The sequence below is a fragment of the Papilio xuthus genome, unplaced genomic scaffold, assembly GCF_000836235.2.
Source record: "Papilio xuthus unplaced genomic scaffold, Pxut_1.1 DF824992.1, whole genome shotgun sequence".
In the NCBI taxonomy this organism is placed as follows: Eukaryota; Metazoa; Arthropoda; class Insecta; order Lepidoptera; family Papilionidae; genus Papilio; species Papilio xuthus.
In genome coordinates, this window is record NW_013533657.1 from 3222482 (window position 1) to 3247472 (window position 24991).

The 24991-nt window shown below is 33.6% G+C and overlaps 1 protein-coding gene across 8 annotated transcripts in view; it reads left to right on the forward strand.

The window, feature by feature from the left end:
* LOC106126723 (uncharacterized protein DDB_G0287625) overlaps positions 1–24924 on the forward strand; it is a 32934-nt gene extending 8010 nt beyond the window's left edge. The window contains exons 1-11 of one of the 8 annotated variants that reach the window (XM_013324523.1): positions 2534–3234; positions 12869–13195; positions 13397–13426; positions 17383–17519; positions 18479–18681; positions 19018–19139; positions 19215–19359; positions 19546–21171; positions 22577–22948; positions 23146–23378; positions 23542–24924. In XM_013324523.1, coding sequence (XP_013179977.1) covers positions 3183–3234; positions 12869–13195; positions 13397–13426; positions 17383–17519; positions 18479–18681; positions 19018–19139; positions 19215–19359; positions 19546–21171; positions 22577–22948; positions 23146–23378; positions 23542–23750 — 3456 coding nt within the window. In that variant the 5' untranslated portion in view covers positions 2534–3182 and the 3' untranslated portion in view covers positions 23751–24924. Of the gene's footprint in view, positions 1–2533; positions 3235–5099; positions 5208–11848; positions 11943–12868; positions 13196–13396; positions 13427–17382; positions 17520–18478; positions 18682–19017; positions 19140–19214; positions 19360–19545; positions 21172–21388; positions 22949–23145; positions 23379–23541 lie in introns of those variants that run through there. The other 7 variants (XM_013324524.1, XM_013324526.1, XM_013324525.1 and 4 more) reach the window with 7 other exon arrangements.
* Positions 24925–24991: the final 67 nt, after the last annotated feature.

Here is a 24991-nt window from a genome sequence, read left to right on the forward strand (position 1 = left end):
TCACGCAAATATTCTTATGTATATGGTGAGTTTACTGTATATGGTGATAGCTAGTTATTATAAGAACATGTACTTTACGTAAATTGCTATAATTACGGTGTTTTTTGTTCTCTTCTTGATAAAACATTGTTTGTAATTGACGTAAATATCAAATATCGCTTCCTTCTTTGTGTTTTCAAACAAATAAGGAAAGAAACGATGATAGAATTATAAAAAACTTTGAAATTATGATCCATTTCGTATCTGAAAATTATCGTATTGCGATTTATTCATTTGAAGAATACGTTCGTCAGTCACATATTAAACCCAAACTAATTAAAATATGAATGAAATATAAAAGTTATGAATTATTTTTTAGTTTGTATTAAGTGGTGTTATTTTTGGAAAAGTTCAAGTGTACGGCCCCCTGCTTGCTTCTATATTTATTGTATTTATATTTGTTGGACTTTTAAAAGCTTTATACTAGTGGGGTTAATGCCTTACGTTCGGACCGTGGAAACGTATACAATCCAACCTGTGTGTTGAGTCGTCTCAACACTTACGCAATACAATTACGTATTTTATATACGCTAAGATTATGTTTAGTTTCGTATGAATTGTCCACGAGAACAATGAAATAATATTAAGATGCTTAGTTGTGATTTTTGTTAACTAACTGATGTGGATGTTTACATACCTTACACGGAATACGCTATATCGAAGCGACTTACTAACGATAAAGATTTAATAAATAGATTTAAAAACATATCTACAAAAATATATTTACTTGGCTTTTGATTCCGGTGCTAGATCCGCGTCGTCGACATCTGTGGATTGATTTAAAACAAAATAAAAAAGGAATGCGTACACCTAATTGATAGTAAATATTATATACCGCTATTTTCTATATAACAATTTTGCAACAAGAGACACGATTTGGTATAGCATTATCTGATTTCGAAGTCACGATGTAAGTAGAGTACTCTTTCTTAGTAACATAATGAGTATAATAGACTACTTTTTTTAAGAAATATTATCAGTTTCATAGAGGTATTTATACCGATAGATTGGCAATAAAAAAAACCAAAGAATATACAAACGCCGCTGGTTAATAAGCGATCGAGAAAATCAGGCAAATGCGAAAATATCTACGTGCATTATTGGCGTTACCTGTAGTGAATAGTGTTGTGTTATTTGAATATGTAATATTTGTAAAATATGTTTACGTATCTGCTACACCATAACTTTAATAGTTTTTTTTAATAATATTACAACATTCATTTTCGACAGCATTCGTTGTTTAATAAAAATTCACCCTTTAATTTTCTCAATATGCGCTTATAGTACTTTAAATATGTAATATTTGATTTTAAAATTCCTCCAGATAGAAACCCGAGACCTCTATGTGTGTGTAGACATTGTACTCAGTGAAGTGTAACGCAGCGGTTCGTCCCAGGCCATCGCTTTTGATGCTGCCCATAGAAATTGGATGAATTGATATGCTCTCTCTTTCACACCTATGAATTACACCGAGACAATGGTTAATGAAGCTATACACGCTGGGCTAGTAACACAAACTTTCTTTATATCCTTTTATATTTAGACACGTATTAATCGATGTATAACGAACATTCATCTTTTTTACATGTTTTTGTTTGTGATTTAAAGTTTCGGTACGGATTTAGCGCAATTTAAACCATAGGTTACCGTTTTCGAATTTAAATCTTGCTCATCAACTAATGAAAATTAATTTATTTCTATAAGTTTGCTCTCGACCCTGACACAAAGAGATTGGCTATTTGTTTTGCTCGTTTAATTTGTTACAAAACGACGATGTTTCCATTACACATTTGCAATAGTTTAATGTGTTAGCTTATCGATTGGACAACACTAGAATACATACAAAAGTTTAACAGCAGTGTCGTGTTCGCTCTTAAAAATTTTGTACGAATGTTTTTGAGCTATTTGCAACTTAAGTACAAAAATGTTTTGAAATTACAATAATATAACTGTGAATCGTAATTGAGGCTTACTTAACATGTTTTGGTTGTTAGATACTAAGTAGGAATTAGTCCTGTTGAATAATTAACACTAAGCTGTGAACCACAAATAAGCCGTGAGAATATCTCAAATATAATTGACGCAAAAATCGTTAAACATTCCTTTTGATTTTTTGCCCTACTCGCTCACGCTCACCCTTGCATCTGTGTGTACCCTTCGCACCCTTTGATTTATGCGCGGTCCATTATCCCGATCGAGATTCTTCCCAAAAGTTTCCTGACTAGCACTCGTCCAGAGTACATTTTTAAAGTGCAACGGATATATCGCCTCCGGTGTTGTCACCACGGTCGCCGACTCGTCAGTTAAACTGGCTTCTATGTATCGCGTTCAAGTCCATTCTATTTCGCCGCTTGATCGCGCTCGCACGGAAACGGGATTCTGTTAACGGAAGAGGGTTCGTGGTTTTATAACGATTTTTGTAACAGGCCAATGTGTACGGATGGACCGCGTGTAGCGACTCGTGCGTCGCTCGTGTGTCGCTCCGTGCGTAGTGCGTACCCTACTCAGTTGCGTCCACAACATGCACTAGAATAGCCGCAAGCGCTTCCCGCTCGTCGAGGCTCGTTTACTTCGTGAACTGTTACTACATAAACGCTCATGGAATTGTGTAATCGCATCTCGTACGTCATCTAAATTCGTGGCGACCGGTACGCTCAAATTTATTAATTTCCTAATTTTGTTATCCATTTGAACTCCGGTCCAGTTTTATAGCAGCGCTTGTGTCGGCGACTCGTGTGTTTTGATCGTTTGTGTGCTTTAACTTATTTAACTTTTTTTATCGTAACGAGCACTGACATGTGATATCAGTGATAAGCGAAGTGTCGAACGAGATAAGGTGTTTAGTAATATTAGCATGCTACACCAGTGTAAACGTATCCCGCTTAGTTGATAGCATAAAGTGTTTTTTTAATTATAAACCTAGTGATCTAATTTGAAACATAATGTGTATATGACTGATGCGCCAGCGCCGGTATAAGTGTAACGCTGGGCCTATTTTCGTAGCACGGAAATAAGAGCGGCAAAAGGAGCAAAAAGCTATGTCTGCTTGAAAAACTTGAGGACGTTGTGTTGAGTGTATTTCTGTCTGTTGTGGGCCGATGTATACAACCGCTTAGTGATTCCGTGTTTGCTCTACCAATAAGATGAAGAAACGAACGATATCGAAGCTAAAATCGTTGTTTGGTTCCAAGAAAGGTAAGCGGCTCTTATAATAATAATCAAATTAATTTCATCCAGATCAAAAAACATTATTGTGTATGGTTCCCTTTTAGTACCATAAACAATGGTTAGTTGACGAATTCTTTCACGTTTCTTACATGAAATATATTTATGGCCTTTGTAATAAGCGGTATTGTTTTCGTAAGCTTTTTGAATAGGCTAATCTTCTTTTTTCACTTTCCTTCAGGAATAATCAGCAATTAATATAATATAACAATTAGGCTCTCAGGGTGGTTTATTGATAAATTCATAAGTTGTTTAATTGTTATAAGTTTTTTACGCAACTAAAATAACGTGATCAAAGAAACCAAAGTAAACATTATGTTATTGAATACAGTAAAAAAGGAAACAAATATATTGACATTTTTTATCCGAAAATTTCTTATGCTGTCCGAAAGAAAATATAAATAAAAAAGTGTTTGTGTAATTTACCGCGTCTATGACAATAATAGTTTTTTGCGAATATAAAGCTTAAATCCTACCCAATTAGCTGACCGTTTAAAGTTTAAGAATAATGAATCAAAAAACAATAATATTTTAAGTTATCGTTTTAATAATATATGATACAAAACAAATAGAGGAAGAATTTCTAGTCATTCATAATAACGTCAATAAGTTAAAATTGAAATCGTCATTTTAAATCTTTATTACTAAAAAGGTATTAAATCCACGTCTATTATTCGCGGTTGATTTAAGCCATCGTATTTCTCATTGGAATGCTATTCAATTGCATATCTTCACGCAATATGCAGCTGTTGGAGATTTTTTTCTTTCAACAGTAGCACACTCCCCGATCGAGACACACAGCTGCTTCGTATTTTAATATCAAGCACCATTTGAAGTGATTTTAAAAAGGACCAATAAATTTATTTATAGCCCACTAGGATGTTCCCTATCTCCATAATTTTTCACGCCGCTTACTTCGCTTCCGTTGGTTGATAAATAAAATTATGATTGAATTAAATTATTATAGTTAATTTCTTAGGTAATGTATTATTAAAATATATATTTACGTTTGATCCAATTTTCACTTTAATTTTACTCTTGACTATGACTTGGGAACCATAATAATGGAATTTTAATCATTTTTAATTAAACGCTATGAAATCCATGAAACTAATTTTATCCAAGTTTTAATTTAAATAACTCGGTCAGTGTTAAAATAACCACTAATGCATATTTCAGTGTCAAATCTTTAGAACAAAATGTAACTTATGTAACAAAAATGTGCACATTTTTCGTGTTTATCTGTGGAAAAATCCCAGTCATATCAAGCACGTTTGTGTATTAGCATTAGCTTAGTTTGATTTCCATTACTGTAAGAGCAAATCGATGTTCAAGCATAAGGAAAAACACGTTCTTTTTCGTTTTTTTCGATCATCAATTTCTGCTCAAAAAGGTCGCGATTCGTTAGCAAGGCGTCATAGTAATTGTCCATTCCTGTCATTTTGTCGCATGCCCTTGAAGTGGTTAGCGTAAATTTCGTATGCAAAGTGTACTCTTTTAACTTACGAATATTTACTATGGTTACACACATGTACAAGCCAACTGATAAGCACGTGTGTGTCTCAAGTAGGGCTGCCAAAATTATATAAATGTAAACCCGATAACTGGCAGTAAATAAAAAAAACAAGTATCGCACAATTGTCAAAATCAATTCTTTTCGGACAACAAAAAAAAAAAGATCGACAGCCTTGACAGACTTGTTCCACACCACGCACTTTGACCTGAAGATACGCACTATAAAAAAACCGAAAGAATTCGGATCAAAATCGAAGAGATGACAGCCCTAGTTTGAGGCCGATATCAGAAACCTGTGCAGTACACGCATATTGTTCTACGTTCAGTGTTGAAGTTATTGTGCTGAAAGTTACACATGTTTAATACATTGTGATGCTGTAAGTGCTCAAATAAAATGTTGTCCTGTTTCTGTGTAACGCGTAAAAATGGTAAGGAATGCAATATTACAATCTGTTAATTAAAAAAAAGACCTTTGAATATTTTACATTATTTACCAGTTAACGGTTACTTTCGAATGGTAATTGATGAATAAACAATTGCGTGTGGTTGTAACAAGATATTTACTCAATTCCTAGCTATTTGAAATAAGTAAAATTTTACATATAATATTATATTTTCTTAATCTTTGTTACGTTCGCACTTTGTTTTTAAATAGGGTTCACGTCGAAAATCACGTCGAATAAATTCGAAAAGTTGCGATAAGTAGCACTAGTACCTAATATCTAACGCCTAACAAACGTTTTGTAATTTTACCCAGTTCGCTGCTGTTAATATAAACAAAAATGTCATGTTGACGACGCGTCCTAGTTTGGTACTTACCAGATGAAATAGGGTTGCCGATGCAGTCGACTATTTTTAAATAAATATAGTTAAAAGAAAAGTTACACGTATGGTAACATTTCAAAATTAACCATAATAATATATCTTGCCTACATATTTGATTATCGTTAAAAATGGAAAGTTTAGTTTTCAGTTGGCTTGCATCGAGCTTACCCTATTAAATAGCATTTATATTATAAAACTGTAGATCTAGCCATATGTTTGTTTAATAATACGATAACCTCTTTGCAATATCACCTTTGACATTCTGCTGTTATATGTGAAAAGTAGCGTTCTAAAAGGGAATAAAACCGACACATACGGCGAAAAGAGTTACATCTTGATGGATCACCTTGAAGATACCTCATATCTTAAGAGATGTGACTTTTCGTTATATATGTCGGAACTGGTTCCTCTATTTGACAACCCTAAAACGGTAAAGTACCCGGGTTTGTTTGCGCGTGGGAATCGGACAGGCTCGTGATAGTGCGAGACATTTGTACATCATGCCTCCAGGTTTATTATCCTCGCGTGCCCTCACAACTCTAATGTTGTGCACTTTACTTTTTTTATTACACATTTCTCATGGTATTGTTGACTTTCTCGATAGGTACTACATCTTCCTTCAACTTGTCGAAATTCTAATAGTTTAACTTCAATCTAGTTGCAGAGAAGAAAATTATTCGTTATTTTTCCTTTTTAATAGACCGAGTTGCGTTCTGGTTTAATGATTATTTTCAAAAAAACCTCGCAAAGGTTGGGTATTAATCTAAATAGGTTTTTCATGTAGGCCTTTTCAATCTATGTCTTGTGACATTAAGTAGAGTGTATCAAAATCAGAGAAATGTGAGAAATTATTCGTGACTTCCCACCATTTTCATTCGTTTTTCAAGCTCTTAAAATAAATCTTAAAAATTTCTATTTGATGATATGATATGCATGATAAAATTGTTGACAATATAGTATGTATTTTCATATAACATCTATAATCCCAGAGACATATCCAGGTCAAGTGTCAGAGTGTTGAGCTCGTCACATTGTTTGCTTATCTCAATCGATTCGCACACAGTCGGGTGCATTTGCACTTAACAATGGAAACTATAGCTCTTGCAATAGAGTTCAAAGCTTAAGAACTATTTACGTACTGCATGACTATATCGTCAATAGAAACTGCAGCGAACGTTTTCTACGAAGCAAAATGCTTAAGCGTATAATATGAATACGTCAAGGTCCACTAACGTGCTATACCATGTTACAATTTGGCATATTTTATGAATAAATAGTTTCACTTAGGAAAAATTACATCTAAGTAACAAGCTATTTTATCATGTTACTAGCTGTCGTCCAGGGCTCTGTCCGCGCGATATTAAAAAAAAACTTAATTTGTATCCTATGTGTTTCTCCAGACTATGTTGTACATCTATAAAAAATTTTACCAAGATCCGTTAAGCCTTTTGGATATACTATCTAACAGACATCCAGTCGTCCATCCAAACATTCGCATTTATAATATTAGTAAGATAGAAAGAGAATAAATATTCTTATTATTTTCTCTTTGACTAATCTCATCATCATAAAGATCCAAAGAGATTGCCTACTATTTATCTGTTATTTACCAGCCATGGTTAAGTGATTGTGAATAAATTCGTAAAAATAGACAATGGTTTGTTTGCTTACGTAACACTTGTGTAAACTGTAAACAATCAAACAATTTTCTCGTTTTTACATAGCATTCAGTGAGAGACGAGCGCGCAATTTCACATAAACATTGTAATTTTCATCAGTATTTTTAACAGATTTACTTTCTTTTTATTTTTATATTAGTTAATTAATTTTTAATAATTTCGTTCATCAACAAGATTTAATATTAACTTAATTTTCTTCAGCATGTGAACTATTTAAAGCAAATTTTTAGTGTTATCGACAATTGTTTAGGAACGAGATATATCGACACGTTGGCAAGGTTAATGACGTATTTTGCAATAGATTTGGGTGCGACGAATTCGCGTGAAATTTTGACGGTCGATATAAAGATCAAAGTTATTACGATAATTGATTCTAAACGAGTAGAATAATTGCTGTTTCATAATTTAATTTACAAAACCGTGGAAGAAATGTACGACTTTATAAAGCTGTCCTCAGCACACTGTATGTAAAAATACCGTTAGAATTAAACCGTAAATTAAAATGTACACACATTGACACTCAATGCACCATCAAACACTATAGTGTTGTTCCTACAAGAAATATGCGCAAGCGCAGTTACATCTTTTTCTACAGATTTAAATATAATTATATTAAATATATGAATGAAACAGGTGGCCGAATCTTCAAAATCAACAAATTAAAATAACGTATAGGTTAGTAAAGGTTATAAAAGTTTTTTAAAACTAAAGTCACACCTTTAGACTACATTTTTAGAGTCTTAAAAAGCAAGTTGTTGCTTAAATATATGTTAAAGTAACACATTATATAACTTATGTTTACATGCTTAACTTCAACATTTTGGTTAAGTTAAAAGTTCATAAACAATGTATCTATATAATAGATTACATTGAAAGTAATCTACAGATCAGTTGGTACGTGTAACATTATCCGTTGTTCTCACGTTATCTCACTAATTTACTGACCTTTATATACGTAAGAGGTGTGAAGGAGGAACGCTCAGTCTCGCAGTTAGCAGACATCGCTTGCCCGTTCCCACGGATTGCGCGGCCATTTTAAATGTTAACCTTTTGCAGAAAGCGCCTGACATTGTTTTATGAATCGTGTAATGTATCATGTGATATCTCGCGGTCACTTTCTTTAGTTTTAAAATCCAGGTCGTCACAAATGTTGCGGTCCTCGTATCTACCTATTATAGTGGTGAATTTATAAATTTTTATGTTTTTATTTTTCACTGTTACAGATTACGTATTAAATTTTATTATAATATTATGGCTGATGAAATAATCTTCACTTCAAGCTTTTAAACCTTAAATAATATTTAAATCTTCGCACAATATTTGACGATTCTGGGGGGTTAGATAAGGTTCATTCGCTCCGAAACGATTCAATTGCGAACTTAAAAACGTATGGAACTGATGCGCGACAATCACGTGACTTATCGAAAGTTATTGCCGCTGATAGATATTTCTAAAATTACCAATTCCTCTTCGTATATTCGTGATGTTCGCATCGAGAATTGAGAACATTGGATTATAACAAAAACTGAGCGCTCACTCAGCGCGTTGTCACGCCGTTGTCTCGGGAACAGGAACTAATTTTGTGCTTTATTGACTCTTCGCGCATTTTATATTGTTTAATTACTATTTTTATTATTGACGCGCTTTCTGCTGCTGCTTTATAAAAACTTTACCGTTACTATTGCTGTGATGTCTCAAGACTTTCCTGATTAGATTCCCTGATTAGTCGTGCTTAATGATTATTTTGTTGTCATCATTGTGTGAGAAACAAACATCAAATTGTTCAATAATAAGTTATTCTTGATATATAACTCATGAACGGCTTTACCGATATGGTTGAAAATTGGTGAGGAGGTAGCTTAGAGCCAGGAGACGGACATAGGATACTATTTATTCCTATGTTTTTTTTTTAGAATTTATGCCTTGAAAAGCTGCTTTTTATTTTATATGTTCACGCAGACGGAGTCGTGGGCGACAGCTAGTAGTATATAATGTTATCAATCTATAAAAGTATTTAATTCGAAATATTTCTAGGTACATGAGAAACGACGAATCAATGTTTACATGATATTCTGTAATTTATGATGAACCTTTTACTAATATAAATGTATTTTGCAATGTTGATAATTGGCAATAAATAAAATTAGTCTTCATTTAAAAATAATATAACAACACAACAAAGTCATAAACCATAGCGATAGTAATGTTATCAGACATTTCTTGAACTGAAACAAATGAATGATTATTTTTTTACAATTTGTTCTGATCTTACCAGCATTTATTTATCTTTATTATACCAATCATAACTTTCTTTTATGAGCTACAAATATTACTTAACTAAGAAATCGTACTGCAGATAAAAAATATTTAAAAAAAATCTGTAAGATTTCCAAAAAAGTAAATCTCACGCAGTTATTCACTATTGTATTAAGTAATTTAAACTGTATTCTTAAATTAATTAGTTCCAAAGTTGTATAAATAAAAAGTTAGGCAAGCCAACAATTAACAGGTGTTGACAGAAATACATCAGCGCGCATTAGTTTGACTCTTCCGTTGCCTCTATCCGTTTGTATGCACTCGGGGAATATTAATAGACGGAACGTCCCTAAGGAAGACTATCACATCAATATTATCTACGTCACGTATTTGTAGGACTCTGACCCTAACATGTAAACAAAAACATATCGTATGTTCACTACCGCATGAAGGACAATAGTATGTAAAAAAAACTTTTTAATGCTTGTTTTTACGCTGGCTTTTATTATGATTACGATACCTTTTGGATAGTCCTAGGGCGTGCTTGATTATTATTTTAACCGCAATTTTTCACTTACTAAAACTGTAGTTATCTTTGTTTTTTTTTTGGTGAAAATGAAGATGGCAATATTTCGATATTCGATACTACATTTGTTTATTTTATACCTTACGCTATTATTCACAAAATATTTCGCTTTTCGTAGGGTGTTTTTCTTTAACTGTACCAGGCGATGCCTTGTACGCTTTCCACCCTTATGTTTCTAATATTTCCTGGACAATATCCCTCACGTTAGCTTTGTATATAAATTACGTGGTTATATAGGTGCCACTTATTTATTTAGCAACAATTTATTTTAAAGCTTACGTTAAATATTTATTGTAATTATTAAAAAAAACCTGTGATTAAATTCGTATACAAATTATTGTGTTGTGTATAAATGTATCAAGCAAATAGCTATAATAATCCGATAGTCAGTTACTCGTGATATGATCTCAATGGAAGATATTTAGGACGCGTCTGGCTTGCGGCTGCAATTAAAAAATATCTTTAGTACAGAACAAGTCATAAACGGTAAACTAAACAGTTTATTTATTACCCTATAACGATCCAAAACGGTAGTCTATCTTATTTGGTGCAAATTGCTTTTAAACTGCACGTATTCATCAGTCCAGAATATATACAAAGTAGGTGTAGTTTATTTTATTTTTATAAAATAAAAGCGTCGCTTCCAATTTTTTGTGGATTTCTATCGATACTTGTTCTTTACTAGTTCGAGAAAATCTGAAAACTTTCTAGAAATGTTAAAACCACACCAGGTCTAATAGCAAAACTTTTTAGTCCTTCTTGTGATAAATTTTCTCTTAGTTAACTTGTCACAAGAAACGTGTTATTATTTATTCTTTATACCATAACAAACTTAAGCCGATGGATTTTTTAAACGACCACTTAATTATATCCAAGCGTGAAAGTTGAGACAAAAGTTAAAACCGAACATAAAAACGTATCGTAATTTGGACAAGGATATCCTTAACGTTCGAGTCGGCTGTAGACACATCGTTAACGCCATTAATAACTACAACCCTGTTCTCTCCCCGCTTATTACTTGCACTCAGCTCTTTGATGTAGGCAGCCGACAGACATCGGCTCGCTTGTTAACCACTGTTAAATAAAACTTGTAGCAATTTACGTTCATAGCACGCGTTTACTCAACGTGCACGGCATAACGAAGACATCTTTTGTGTTGGGAACGGCCAATATGTTCTCGGAAAGGCTAAAATTGGTGATGATAGGCTTTACTGACATGGAATTTTAAAACTGTCTACAAACAATTTCGGTTTCTAGCACAGAATATTTGCCAATAATTTGACAGATTATCCTATTTGTGGTTGCATTTACAGATATTAAGGCAGGCGCTGTATTGCGTTTATATGTTATAAGCGCATCTGGAAGAGAATTCTTTAAGCATCAATATTAAAATTAGTTTTTTCAATATTTTAAAAACCGTTATTTTCGCTACAGCAATCACAACCCTATTTGTATGATAAACTTTTACGTCTTTAATTTACTAAATACCCTCTTAATAACAATTTTTAATCACCGCCTAATTAAAATAAATGACAATTGATTACTGCGCATTCGTTTATGAAGTCAAGGTCATATTACAAGTTTTAGCTTGAAACATTAAACACATGCATTTATACAAGATACATAAGTTATATTTAATTACCTAGTGTAGTGAATGAAACCGGTTTTCTTTGTAGTTCACGAATACGTTAAATGTGGGGAATCGGTCGCTCGACGCCTTGTGATAAATCGGAATATCAATAAGCGTGATAATCGAAAATAATAATTTAAAGACAGTGTTATGTTTAATTTAACTTTACGCCTTCTTTGTTGCTATTGTAAGTACATAAATGTTATACTTTTATTAACAATATAAATACAAATAATTACTTAAATACAAAATATATTCGGGCTTGCAATGTCTTTCTGTACAATTGTGCTTTTACATCTAGCCCCTTGTTTTAGTTCGGAATAAGATGTTTTTTTTTTTGATGTGTGTGTTTTCAAAATTCTTGTCTGGAAGTTGTCTGATAGGTTACATATATGTATTTAGTGGTGTACTTGTTGCGTGTTATAATAGTAATTTGCCTAATCGATGGTTGCGGCTTGCGTCATGTTTACCTTCAACGCGCCCTTGGAATTATGTTATTGTGCTTAGAATCGCGTTGTTTTTATAAATTTCATTGCTTTTTTCATATGAACTGACGGTAAGTAAAGGAATTGGGATAGACGAAATAACGATAATTATTGTATCAGGTTAATAAATTATGTCTTGCTTTACATCATTTGGCATTTAATCATCCCTTTGGATATATAAGTTGTAAATTGATATAGTATTATACTTTATTTAGTTCGATTTACAACCCTTTTTATAACAATGTAACGTTATACTTACTACATAACAAATTCTATGTAATTTGATCGCTTCGAATAGTGAAAGAGATGAGTAATTTGAGTCAGGGATAGTAAAAGTGTTGCTGCATTTTACCTAACGATCATCATGTGTCGGAAGTCGTGAGAATTTCTATTTTTAATACAACCTTTCTATTTCGATATCATCAGTTCAGTTGATTAACAGTTTAAGAAAATTGTAATTACATTTTATAATTTCATTTCCCTCACTTTCTCTCACGATATTGTTCAATTATAAAACTGTTTACGATACCGTGTATTATCTCATTTGTAAATAATTCCTTTACAATGGGAAATCTCTTTTATTACAATTAACCTAAAAATGTCATTAAGTCTCATGATTTATTTTCAGGTAAACGGAAACAAGAAGAAGTATCAGCAAAGTCGTCTCGTTCCGCATCCCCAGAGCCGGCGGGGGACAGTTCCCCGTGCGAGTCGTACCGGCCGCTGCTGAGAACGCCCCCGCCGAGCCATGTGGGGCCACCGCCTTCACCACCGGTGCCCACCAGCCCCGTGGCCCCTGTGGCGCCACAGCCTGCAGGCCCGCTGCCTCTCATGCCCTGCCCCGTTTGCGCCCGCACCTTCGTGCCACAGTCTCTCGCCAAACATGTGAAAATTTGCGAAAAGACCATGGCTAAGAAGCGAAAGACCTTCGACTCATCGAGGCAGAGACGTGAAGGTAATTTGATTGTTTTGATTTTTCCTATATATTGTAGTTTGCTTGTTGGTGTATTATTAAGATGGAATTACATACTAATTGTGTCCTTTGTGTGAGAAATATTTCTTTTATGTTTAATTCAAAACATACTAATATTTTGCTATGTTCTTTCTATTTTTCAATATATATTTATAAACGTGTATATTTTCTGTGGATAAAAAGGGTTAGCAACAACGAGCCATCCCAGTTCCGGTGAGTGGGTGAACCATTTACATGTCATTGCCTCATTGCCTGCCACAACCACACCAATGTAACGGTGACACCGCGCATTGTATGCGGACATTTTACTAACACCTATCATCGATGTAATGAGAATCAGTGCTGACTTTGAATAACATTAGAATTTATAAGATAACTGCGAAGTACCCTACTTACGTGAAGTACATTAATAACTAAAACCATACAGTATAGTAATATTTCATTTCATTGCAAATTGTATTGGGTAATATTCTTCACGTTCCAATTGTGATAAACTAATGATATTCATCTTTGTAACATAATGATTACGTTGTATATTGAATAATGCAATAGAAGTTATCGATAGAGCCATAATTTGGTTCTCTGGGACACACTTAAACTAGAGCTTAACCCATACAGAACAAATCTAAAATGTCTTTTCAAGGACCCAAGGAGGTGAATAGGTAACTTTAAAATAGTATTACTGTGTATTTAAGATTTTACTAAAAGCATAAAGAACAGTCTGAAAACAAAGAAAATGGTTGTAGCCGTAAACAGCACGATTGTATGTTCTAAGTTGAACAAAACGAGGCCCATGTTTGCATAATATATTTGTTCCTACGCTATGTTTGCTAACAATCGCCTACCATAACCCATCATAGTTCCACGTACATGATTCTCAATCTTTCAATCAGAAATGCTGTCTTCGACTATACATAAAAATCAATCGAACAGAAAAGTAATCTCCCCTTATAGCTCTTTGAGTTCTAATAATGGTCATTGACATGAAATATTTGTTTACGTTTTTAAAGACTTTCCTTTAAAATCTATATCTTTTCGTATTATAACAAAGTACAGTCAGCGTCATATAGATCGTCACAGACAAGATATGCAAATATATAGGTACATCAAAAGTAATCAATTATATCGGTACAACAAAAGTCCTCAAAATAATAGATACATTCACCCTGCTCAAAAACATCGGTACATACACAGCGTCAAATATATGAGTACATGCAAGATGCTCATAAATATCGTAGCAGCCACAGCGTCATAAGTAACGAAGCAGTCAAGGTGCGCAAAAATATCGGTACATTTGACAAAATTGAACTCTATCTCTATATACTTGTGATACAATTTGGAATAAACTACTTCTGTTACTATTCATTTGACATTTTGCATCAAACCATTTTTCAAAATTTACTAAAAGTGTTCGACGCGGATGACAGATATTAGGTAGATAAAACCAACATCAAATTTAAGTTTGTCATCATATATGCTAGTTTGGTCTCGTGGCCTTACCGTTCGCCGCCGTTGGTACGTAAGGTCGGCGGTTCAAATCCCAAGCCACTATTTTTTTTTTATATTTAAACTTTTTAATTTTAATATCGAAGCACATGTAATTCAACTTTATCGCCGTAGTTATTAGGTACTTTTTGATATTGCTTTGGACTAATGAGTTTGACCGTTAAAGTACTTTTCTATTTCAAACAAAAATGAAGGAGATAAAGCGATGCTATTGGCATGTAATTTGTTTATTACTCGTGTTTATTAAACTTGTTCCGGTAAAAATAACACTTTTACCTTTACCATTTACTGATACTGATTATATTTAAGAAAGAAAGACAAAAAAACTGAATGTCAATATCCAAACTACATCAAATTTTTGGTCGATTGCAATAAGCATTCCAGTGTGCGTGGGCGCGCACACATATGTAGATAACACTTGTACGTATAGTTTCCGCGCGGACCATTCTTAAAACCCGCAAAGACAATCCACGCTCCGCCCACTCACTTCACCCGCGATGGTCTGACCTAATTGTTGTTAACGTTATTTAAATTTCTTTCTACCCGACAGCGAAAATTATAAAAAAAAAATGTCGAGCAAAATTTTACATTACCAAATTTTTACTGGTTATGAAAAAATAACCCCGTGATTGACAAAATGAAAAAAAAAGTAGCCTGAGATTCGAACCGGTATACTTACATATTACGGCAAACATACTAGAATACTGCGCCAAACTTGTATATATTGTGACAAGGCAAAATTTGATATTAGTTATTACGTATCTGTCATATTCGGCGTGACAAACTTTTATATTTAAGCGTTATGACAGGAGAAGAAAAATATTGGGTTGCCCAGTAAGTTCGTGCCGCTTTATAAAGAAAATTGAAACCCTGTTCTCTTAAATTTTTGAAAATGTTTTTAAATTACATTGGTACGACTCTATACCTAAAACGTCTTTTATTATTGGATAAAATTTTAAAAATTAGTTTTTATCTCAACCAATGAAATGAAATTATTCACAATATAGAAATTTTCGTGACGTTTGATAATGGTGGAAATCCGAAAATGAATCCACTTCAGCTACAGTCTATTGTAAGCTTTATATCGAAAATCAGAACGAACTTTCCGGACAACCTATAATGTTAATACAAAGTGTCAAATGAATGCAACAGAAGTAGTTTATTCCAAATTGTATCACAAGTATATAGAGATAGATTTCAATTTTGTCAAATGTACCGATATTTTTGCGCACCTTGACTGCTTCGTTACTTATGACGCTGTGGCTGCTACGATATTTATGAGCATCTTGCATGTACTCATATATTTGACGCTGTGTATGTACCGATGTATTTGGGCAGGGTGAATGTATCTATTATTTTCAGGACTTTTGTTGTACCGATATAATTGATTACTTTTGATGTACCTATATATTTGCATATCTTGTCTGTTACGATCTATATGACGCTGACTGTACCTGGATGACCGAGCTTTGCTTGGTTTTTTTTTAAATTGTGTTTTTTGGAAATTATATTTAAGTACGAATTACTAATAAAATGATGAAATATAAATAATATTTTTCGATCTTACCGATAGAAAAAGTTAAGTTTATGTTTAAGTTGATTATCGATAAAACACGAATAAAATGACATTTTCTAAAAATTATTCCTAGCTAGATCGATTTATCGCCCCCGAAACCCCCTATATACTAAATTTTATGAAAATCGTTGGAGCCGATTCCGAGATTCCAATTATATATACAAGAATTGCTCATTTAAAGATATAAGATTATAATATGGCAACTCGCATAATCTTGTGGCCAACCTTCATTACCTATTTTTAACTTTTACTTGTTAGAAATGATTAAAACAAAAATCAAATTTGTAGGCAGTAAAGTTTGAGAAATACTGGTTCAAGATTCGAAATAAAACGATGATTCATGTTTATTAAATCATATTAAATGCATGGATTGTTTGTCTCGAGCCGTGCCTTGGGTGTGTCGCTTATAGTTCAGTTCGCTTTAGTCTTAGTGCATTTAGTCTTAAATATATCGAGGTAATACCGCAATAGTTTACAGTTAACTACGAAAAATAGCATTGTATGCCAAAATGCAACCAACACTTCGAGAAATAATTGCACAAACATTGCGTACAGGTCATTATTGCAATATTTAGGAGTACTGTTTTGAATCTGTGGATTGTGGTTGTGGTCTAAGATTGGCTTACCGCATTTGGCAATCATTTGGCTTTGCGCCTAATCCTTTGTACGTATTGATTTCTTTCATTTTTTGATTGTGAATTTATTTCGACTTTTTATTTGACATGAATGTAATCAAATAATATATTGAACCAAAACATTACTTTTCATTATTTCTTATCATTTACTAAACAACTTTTAGTTACTTTGCGGGTTTCAAGACACTTATGGATTATTATAAAATTTACCTAAGAATTATTTATCATAATAACTTTTTGCTTAATTACCTTCAATACGAAAGTTATTTAGCTTAAATAACTTGTATTTGGGAGATATGAATGTGGATTTAAATACAAACGACCAGCACAGCTATCGTGAAATATTCACAATCAAGAAATGTAGAGGAAAATATATTTTTGATAAAATATATCATATAATTATATATTTATTTATTTTGTAACGTACTGTATAAGATTGTGCGATATTCCAGGCACAGATTTGGAACAGTACTTGCCAAAGAATTTCGGTCTTCCAGAGAACAGCCCCTTCCTCGAGAAGAGCCCGCCGAACACAGCCAAGCCGACGCCCAAACCCAAACCTCAGTCAGTAAGGAGCACAATAAAAAAGGTACATACATAATATCTTAATAATATTGTAGAACTGTAATATTTTTGATAATATCTAATTCTCTTCATTATGTTTTTTTTTTACAAAGTAAAATAAAAAAATCAATATCTAAGTTATTTTAGATATGAAGCTTAAAACTTTCTCCATTACCAGATTCTAGTCAGTGAAGATGCGATCTAGATAATAAATACTAGAGCAGTCTACTCGTGATCAAACTCTCCCGATGCTTCCGCACGTCAACTACATTCGGCCAGTTTAATTGGGGCACTTCTTTTTAAATTCGTCTTTGACATTTGTGCTACAGTAAATGAATTTTAAGTGTCCAGTTACATAGGTAAAAAGATGTTGGCCAACAATATGATGTTAATATTTTTCTTTATAAGCAAAAGACGACAAATGAAGGCATTAGTGTCCCATTTACATGACAGTAAGGAATCGTCGTGAAAGTGATTTTCATGTCACGAACGCGAACATACTCGCTAATGTATCCCAGCGAACATTTTAATGTTAATTTGTACTTATTAGCTGACAGTCTCGTGTCCCGCCTTTGACTTGCTAAAATATTCTCTACGCTCCAATGCAGAATGACTACATTGATAAAGAGTTCGTACACCTTTGTTACGAAGAAGGAAGAACTGGCTTCATTCAAATGAATTAGATAGCGAAAAATGCTTGATTGAGTTACAAGTAGATTGTTATATTCTTTGTTTTTGTCAAGTCGTGATACAATACTTGTACAACCTGCACTATTTTGCAATACTTAAGTAACTAACTTCAGATTTGCGTGCAGATTTAAAAGTAAAAAAGCTACCCATCTTTTCCTAGATTACATGATGTTATTTAAATTTTATGGATATTGTGGTCTTTTAATATTACTTGCTGCCTAATGGTATTGTAACTAGTACAACAGACTGAAAACGCGATTTTCTCTTCGATTCTATCTACTACTAACATTACAGCCAACAGCGGAGCTACAGCGGTGCCCGCACTGTTCCCGAGCATTCGGCGTGCGCGCGTTCGAGCGGCACGTGGAATGGTGTGCGGACAAGGCGAAGATCCTGCCCGCTGCCGCCGCTGCGCCGCCGCCTCCGCACATCGCCGATGCCAAGCAGCGCCTTAACGCCCGCACACAGTACAAGGCGCCTCTCGCCCGCGGCAGAAAGTCAGTATACACCCACAAGCAATTCTTAACGTATTTACAAACATCACCTGGTTGATAAAATTGATTCAGTTACCTTATACCTATGTACTTTATGAAGACAAAACAATTGCATCATCTCATATCTTTGCTTACTCAATGGGTAACCTAACCAGATTGTTGAATATGTTGAACGCGTATGTAAAAATCCGTTGTATTCGGGATCACTCTTTTCAATACTTTACTTACCACTACTTACTTGTACTTACTATTATGTACGTAACGTGATAAGTCTTCTAATTCTTCTTCTTATAAAAATGTCCACTAACTTTGTTATACCCACAATTTATAAATATGCAGGTCGTCGCAATCCCGCGACAAAACAGCCAGCCGTTCCACATCAGTGGACTCTTCGCGCGGGATATCGCCCCCGCCGCCGCGAGAGTTTGGCGACTACAAGCAGGGACGCACCAGAGCATCCGGTAAATAGAAAATCAGTTACTCTCAAAAAGACATCTGCCAATCTGTATAAACAATGTAAATTACTTCAATTACAGAGTCAATGTCGAGTAACGATTGCCACGAAGAGAGCGCACCTCATGTGCCTGTCATAAGAAATTCAAGAACAACTCAGAATAACTCGGGCGATGCCAACGTTAAGGCGAGACAGGCGAGACTCGCGAGAGACATTAGTAGTACTAGGTATTTTCTGATTTATTTATTTTTTCTTTTGTAATGCATAGTTATAGCAAATAAGGGGAAAGGAAGGTTTTTTGCACTTTTTTGAAATTATTTTTTTAATTTAATTAATAGCATTAAGCGTTCCTGTCTCCTTGTTTGTGATTAAAATTCAAAGCATACTGAAACCCTTCCTTTCCTTTTCCATAGAAACTCCCGAAATTCCAAATGTTCCTTACAAAGTAACGCCGATCCAATATTAACCAATAAACCATCTTCAAGTAACATTAGAAATCGAGTAAATGTAAAAAAAAAGCAACAACTAAAAAAGCTCGAGGAAATCACTAATAAATATAATGAAAGAAAAGAAAAGATTATTGAAGAAAAAAGCGGATTACCTAAACTTACTGAAGATAGCAAAAGTCAAATACCTGTTATAAAGAAAACTGTTTTGCAAAAAAGACGTTTGAACAAAACAACGACTAATTCAAGTGAATTAGGAAGTCTCAAAGAAGACGATAAAGATACATTGCGTTCGGCGCAAAAACAAAAAGTTGATAAAAGAAATCCGTCATCAACAAGGAAACAAAATGATAAGCCGGAGATGCCAAAGACCAAAAAGCATAATGTTAAAGAAAGTACTATGAGTTTGGACAGTCTCGACGATGTTCAAAGTAACAAGAGTAACAACAAAAACTGTCAGTCTATCGGTATTAACACTGAATTGTTTTGTCCCAGTATTCCTTGTAAAATTTATAGCAGCCAAGAACAAGCCAAAGAGGAAAAGAAAAAAACAAAATATTATGTGAAAGAACTAAACATGCAGAAGAATTCAAATTCCCTAATCTCTGATACTTCGGTAGAACTTTTATATAAAAACCCAAAAATGGCAATATCTTATGATATGGAATCAAAAGAAATAAGTGAATCGCAGCTTGATTTAAAAGAAGTAACTCATAACAGTACAGATTTACAAGACGCTGTGTATGTACATGAAACAGAAAAGTGTTCGAATAATAGCCTCGCAACGACTGTATCAACTAATGAAGAATCCCGTGATAAAGAAACTGAAAATAAATTTGACGAAATAAATAATTCGTTCGAAGAATTTGAAGAAAACAACAATGAACATGATCTAAGTGCTGAAATTTTTAATGATTCTGTTGAAGATTTTCGGCAACCGTCAACAAATAATGAAATGAGTCGTCATGGAAGTGGTGATACCTATACGAAGATAACGGAAGGCCCTACTGAATTGGAAGAGTTTTTTAATATAACAGATGAAATAATAAACAGTAAAACTGCAGAAGATAAGTTTGACAAGGATATGGATGGCTTGCATACACCCAACACAATTTCTATTGAAGCTTTAAATAAAACAGATTTACAACAACAAAATGTTGACAAGCATGAATTTTCTGATGCATTAGAGGAATTAAAAAGTGACTTAAAAGACATATTAATTAAGACGACTGATGTTAACAGTGATGACACAAAAACGACCAGACACGACATGGAACACATCACAGTTTTCGAACTGAAGTTCTATGAAAAAGAATTTGCTGAAGAAATCCAAACTTTAGAAGAAGTTAAACCCAAATTAAAATTGCCTTCTATCTCTGAAACAAATAATTTGATGACAAAAGAACAATCCCATAGAAAATTGTTGAAAACGACCAAATCAAGTAAAAAATATAAAAGCTTTAACAAAGAAACTCGGAATAGTATAGAAAACAAAACGTTTATAGTCAATGAACATCAAGGAGATAATAGTGATGCACATTCAATTTCCTCAGAAGCACCTCCATTAAAATTACCTAAAATAGAAAAAAAAAGGTTGTTCCATTCAGTTCTTGTATTTTTTGTATATCTGTATTTATTTAATACATCTTTATATTAGTAGTAAGATGTATATTGTAGTGTTACATAAACTAGAACATTGAGGTAAGTATCATAGTGTTTAGTTTTTTTTTATTACTTTTGTTAGGCATAAGCTGCACAAACATACCTCACATATATCTCACAGATTATGTTTTTATTATTGACATTACAGGCTTGACGACAATTATGATCCCTTCGCGTCTGCAGCTAGACAAATGAAAGAGCTCATGTCATCAGACACAAATATTCCTAAAAAAATGCAAACCTCTACCAAAGAACTAAATAAAACCCTTCCCGTCCTTCGCCCTAATAAAGACAAGATGTCACATTCGCATCTCACAAACAATACTAAATTGATGAAAGATACACTTAATAAGACTTATCAAAAAACACCCACTTTACAAAGGATGAAATCATTCGGAAGTCCCAGTAACGAAAACAAAAGTACGTTCGGTGGTAGATGTAGTTCGTTTAGAATTAACAGAAATGATAAAAATTCTAGTCAAAAATTAAACACAACATTCACTAAATCGAGCAAAGAAAATATTAGTACCCCAGACAGAACCAATTTTAATAGAACTAGTAATTTAAATAGATCGTTTTCTAATTATTCTTCCAATTACAATTCGCCCAAATTAAAAGATAAAATTCCTAAAATAGCACCATCGATGTATCATAGTTTTCAACGCACAACTATAAAACAACCTCTTAAACTTGATAAGATAAAAAATGACGAAGATAGGAAAAATTTCGTTAACCTTGATTCTATTTTATCATATGATAACTCTTCTATGACCGACAGTAACTACATAGATCCCAGGCTGATCAATGAAAACGATAACTTACCCATAAACGTTACCAATATTCTTAACAATCCAGATATCATCAGTAGCATGGAGTCATTACTCACTACGGAAAATCTTCCTGCTAAGTTTGATTCATTTAATTTTAATGATAAAAACAATAAAAAATCTTTAGCACAAATTAAGAACGGATCTAATAAAAACAACAACACGAACAATACTAATGCACCATCTTTAAACGATCTTAATTCACAATATGAAAAATTTATGTCTTCCTTAGAACAAAGTATAAATTCAAAGACATCCGTTAGGGATGATGAATCTCTTTGCGAAGATTTCGATCTAGAAGAGTTTATGACTTCCTTTGACGAGGAGGTTAATAAGCAAAAAACTGAAAAGAAACGCACATACAGTTCTACAACTAGGGTAGTTAAGCAATCTGATATATTCGATACGCACAAAACTTCTAGTATAAATGGCGAAAGTACTCCTATTGCCAAAAACGTAAATAATAATGGTATGATACCAGTTAACAAATCGATGTCTCTTGTTTTTAGCAATAATAATGTAAAGGGCGAAAACCTTTTCCCATCCTCCGTCAAACGCTCCACATCCCTCCTTGATTCCATACAGAAGAGAGGCACACTCAAGGCGGACACCTCGAAGAACCGCCATAAAGCGGACCTGCTTGAACAAGATATAATGCAGTCTCTCAAAGACTTTGATAAATTCTATGAGTCGGAGAGAATAGAAAACAATCAACCCAATAAAGAGTTAATAAGCAGCTCCAAGAATGTTCACAATACGACCAAAAAGGAATCCCGAATGAAGATCGAAAAGAAAAACAATAAAAATGAACAAATGTCGAATGGTCATTTCTCCCCTGGAGGAAAACCCAGCAACGATTCAGCGTATAGCAGGTTAGTCAGGTAATTAATTCGTACACAACTGTAAAGTTAAAGTTTACACTTTAGAATTTTGTAATGCACTTTAACACTAATCATTATATACTCTTAAATTTTTCCCGTGCTTACAATGACAGTGACAATTCTTTAAATTTACTGATTCAACTTAATAACAAGAAAAGAAAGATTTATAAAGGTAATGGTTTATATATTAATTCCAGCTTAAACAGGATATCTCCATCAAAATTATCGCTGTGTAACTCCAAAGAGCCGACCGACTCTGCAACACCGGAACGAAGCCAAGCCGGCTCTGAGTCGGTCGAAAGTCACAAGGACGAGGTCAGGTCCATCTCCAGCGACGAGTTCCTCGCTATGGAGCGATCTGCAGAGATGAGCGAGCCAGTACCCAAAATCGATGCACAATACAAAGATCTCGGCAGTCACACGTTAAGCGGTAAGAATAAATGGATATTTATTAAGGTTTTAGTGCTTGATATATATTACAGACACACACATCTATTATCTTATACAGACTACATCTTAAACAAACTACATATGAAAAATTATTTTGACTGAACTTTAAGTCATTTTATAGAATGTATTTTCAAATTTGATAGACAAGCGTGTCAGTTCGCGAGCGTCGTCTCAGCGTAGTGGGGTATGGAGGTCGCGGCAGGAGTTGAGTTCGAGTGGGTCGGAGTCCTCTGTGCACGCTGAGCCGCCGCCCGCCCGCCTCTCGCGCTTCTGTCACGAGTGCGGTAGCCGCTTCCCCGTCGACTCCGCCAAGTTTTGCATCGAGTGCGGCGTGCGCCGGCTGCTCGTCTAACTGCACTGTGACACATCTATCTGAGCGTTCTCTAGTCTATGACGTGTGACGTCACCGTGGCGGGAATTTACGAGGGTAACAGTTGGTGTCACCCGAAGTCAAAATTCGATCTTTTATCAGAAATTGATTGTTTTAATTACTTTATGAAATGGAATAGAAAAATTATTCAATCACCCTCTAAGTACATCACTGTTTTGATTGCTATTGCAATCTTTAGGTAGGTTAATTTGAATCAAATTAATTATAAATAGCGCGGATGCAAAAATGGTTCAAGATCGAATATTGATTTTGGCCCTCAATCAATCGGTAATAAACGAATTTGTGAAAGATTTAATGATAATAACAAATGCTGATGAAAAATCTCATTTTATATCAGTTTAAAATCTTTCGAACTCGATTTTTATTACTTGGTGGTTTATAATTTGTTTGCTAATATTTTAGTTCATGTTATGGATGGTTTATTTTTGAGTCGGTAAGCAACTGAGATAGTTTGAATTAAACAATTTAAAATCTGAATACGAATTCGTCAATAGTAATTTTATTTTGTCTTATCAATGCAAATCGCACAAAAAATGCTTGTATTTATATAGATTTTAATTTAAATTCACAATTAACGACGAAAAGCTGAGTCTGCTTTGATTTAATTGTAATATAGGTCATATTTAATTAATAAGTAGTTTTTACTACTTGCTATTTAACAATATGTTGTTTCTAAATTTATGAAATATGGTTTACCATATGAAAGTTGTGCCTTAACTGTGTAGTATTTCTTCCTAAGGCGATAACACTAATTCCTTTTGAGTAAGTTTTTTTCTCTATAACATACTATTCCCGGCAGCATTTTTAAAAATTAAGCATCTGTGATATATGGTCTTTTCGGTTTTAATACTTATCCAAGTATTTCCTTAGAAATTGTGACTTTAACTATTCTTAAGTGCCAATAATTTTGGTTTTTAATACATTTTTGTGTAGGTTTTTATATTTTATTTTTGTTTTGCACTTGTTAACAAACAAGGATATTGTTTTTATTTTATGATTTTAATACCCATGCGAACAAATTCTAAATAAAATCTCGTCTGCATATAGTTTAGCCATTTTAACAAGACTGATTTAATTTTTGGAATATCAATGAACCTTACTTTAACCTGTATTGTTTTAATGTCTTTATTGTGAAATGAAATTAACATTAATATAATTGTTTTTTAAAAATAAAACAAAATCTGTAAATTTAAGCTTATTTA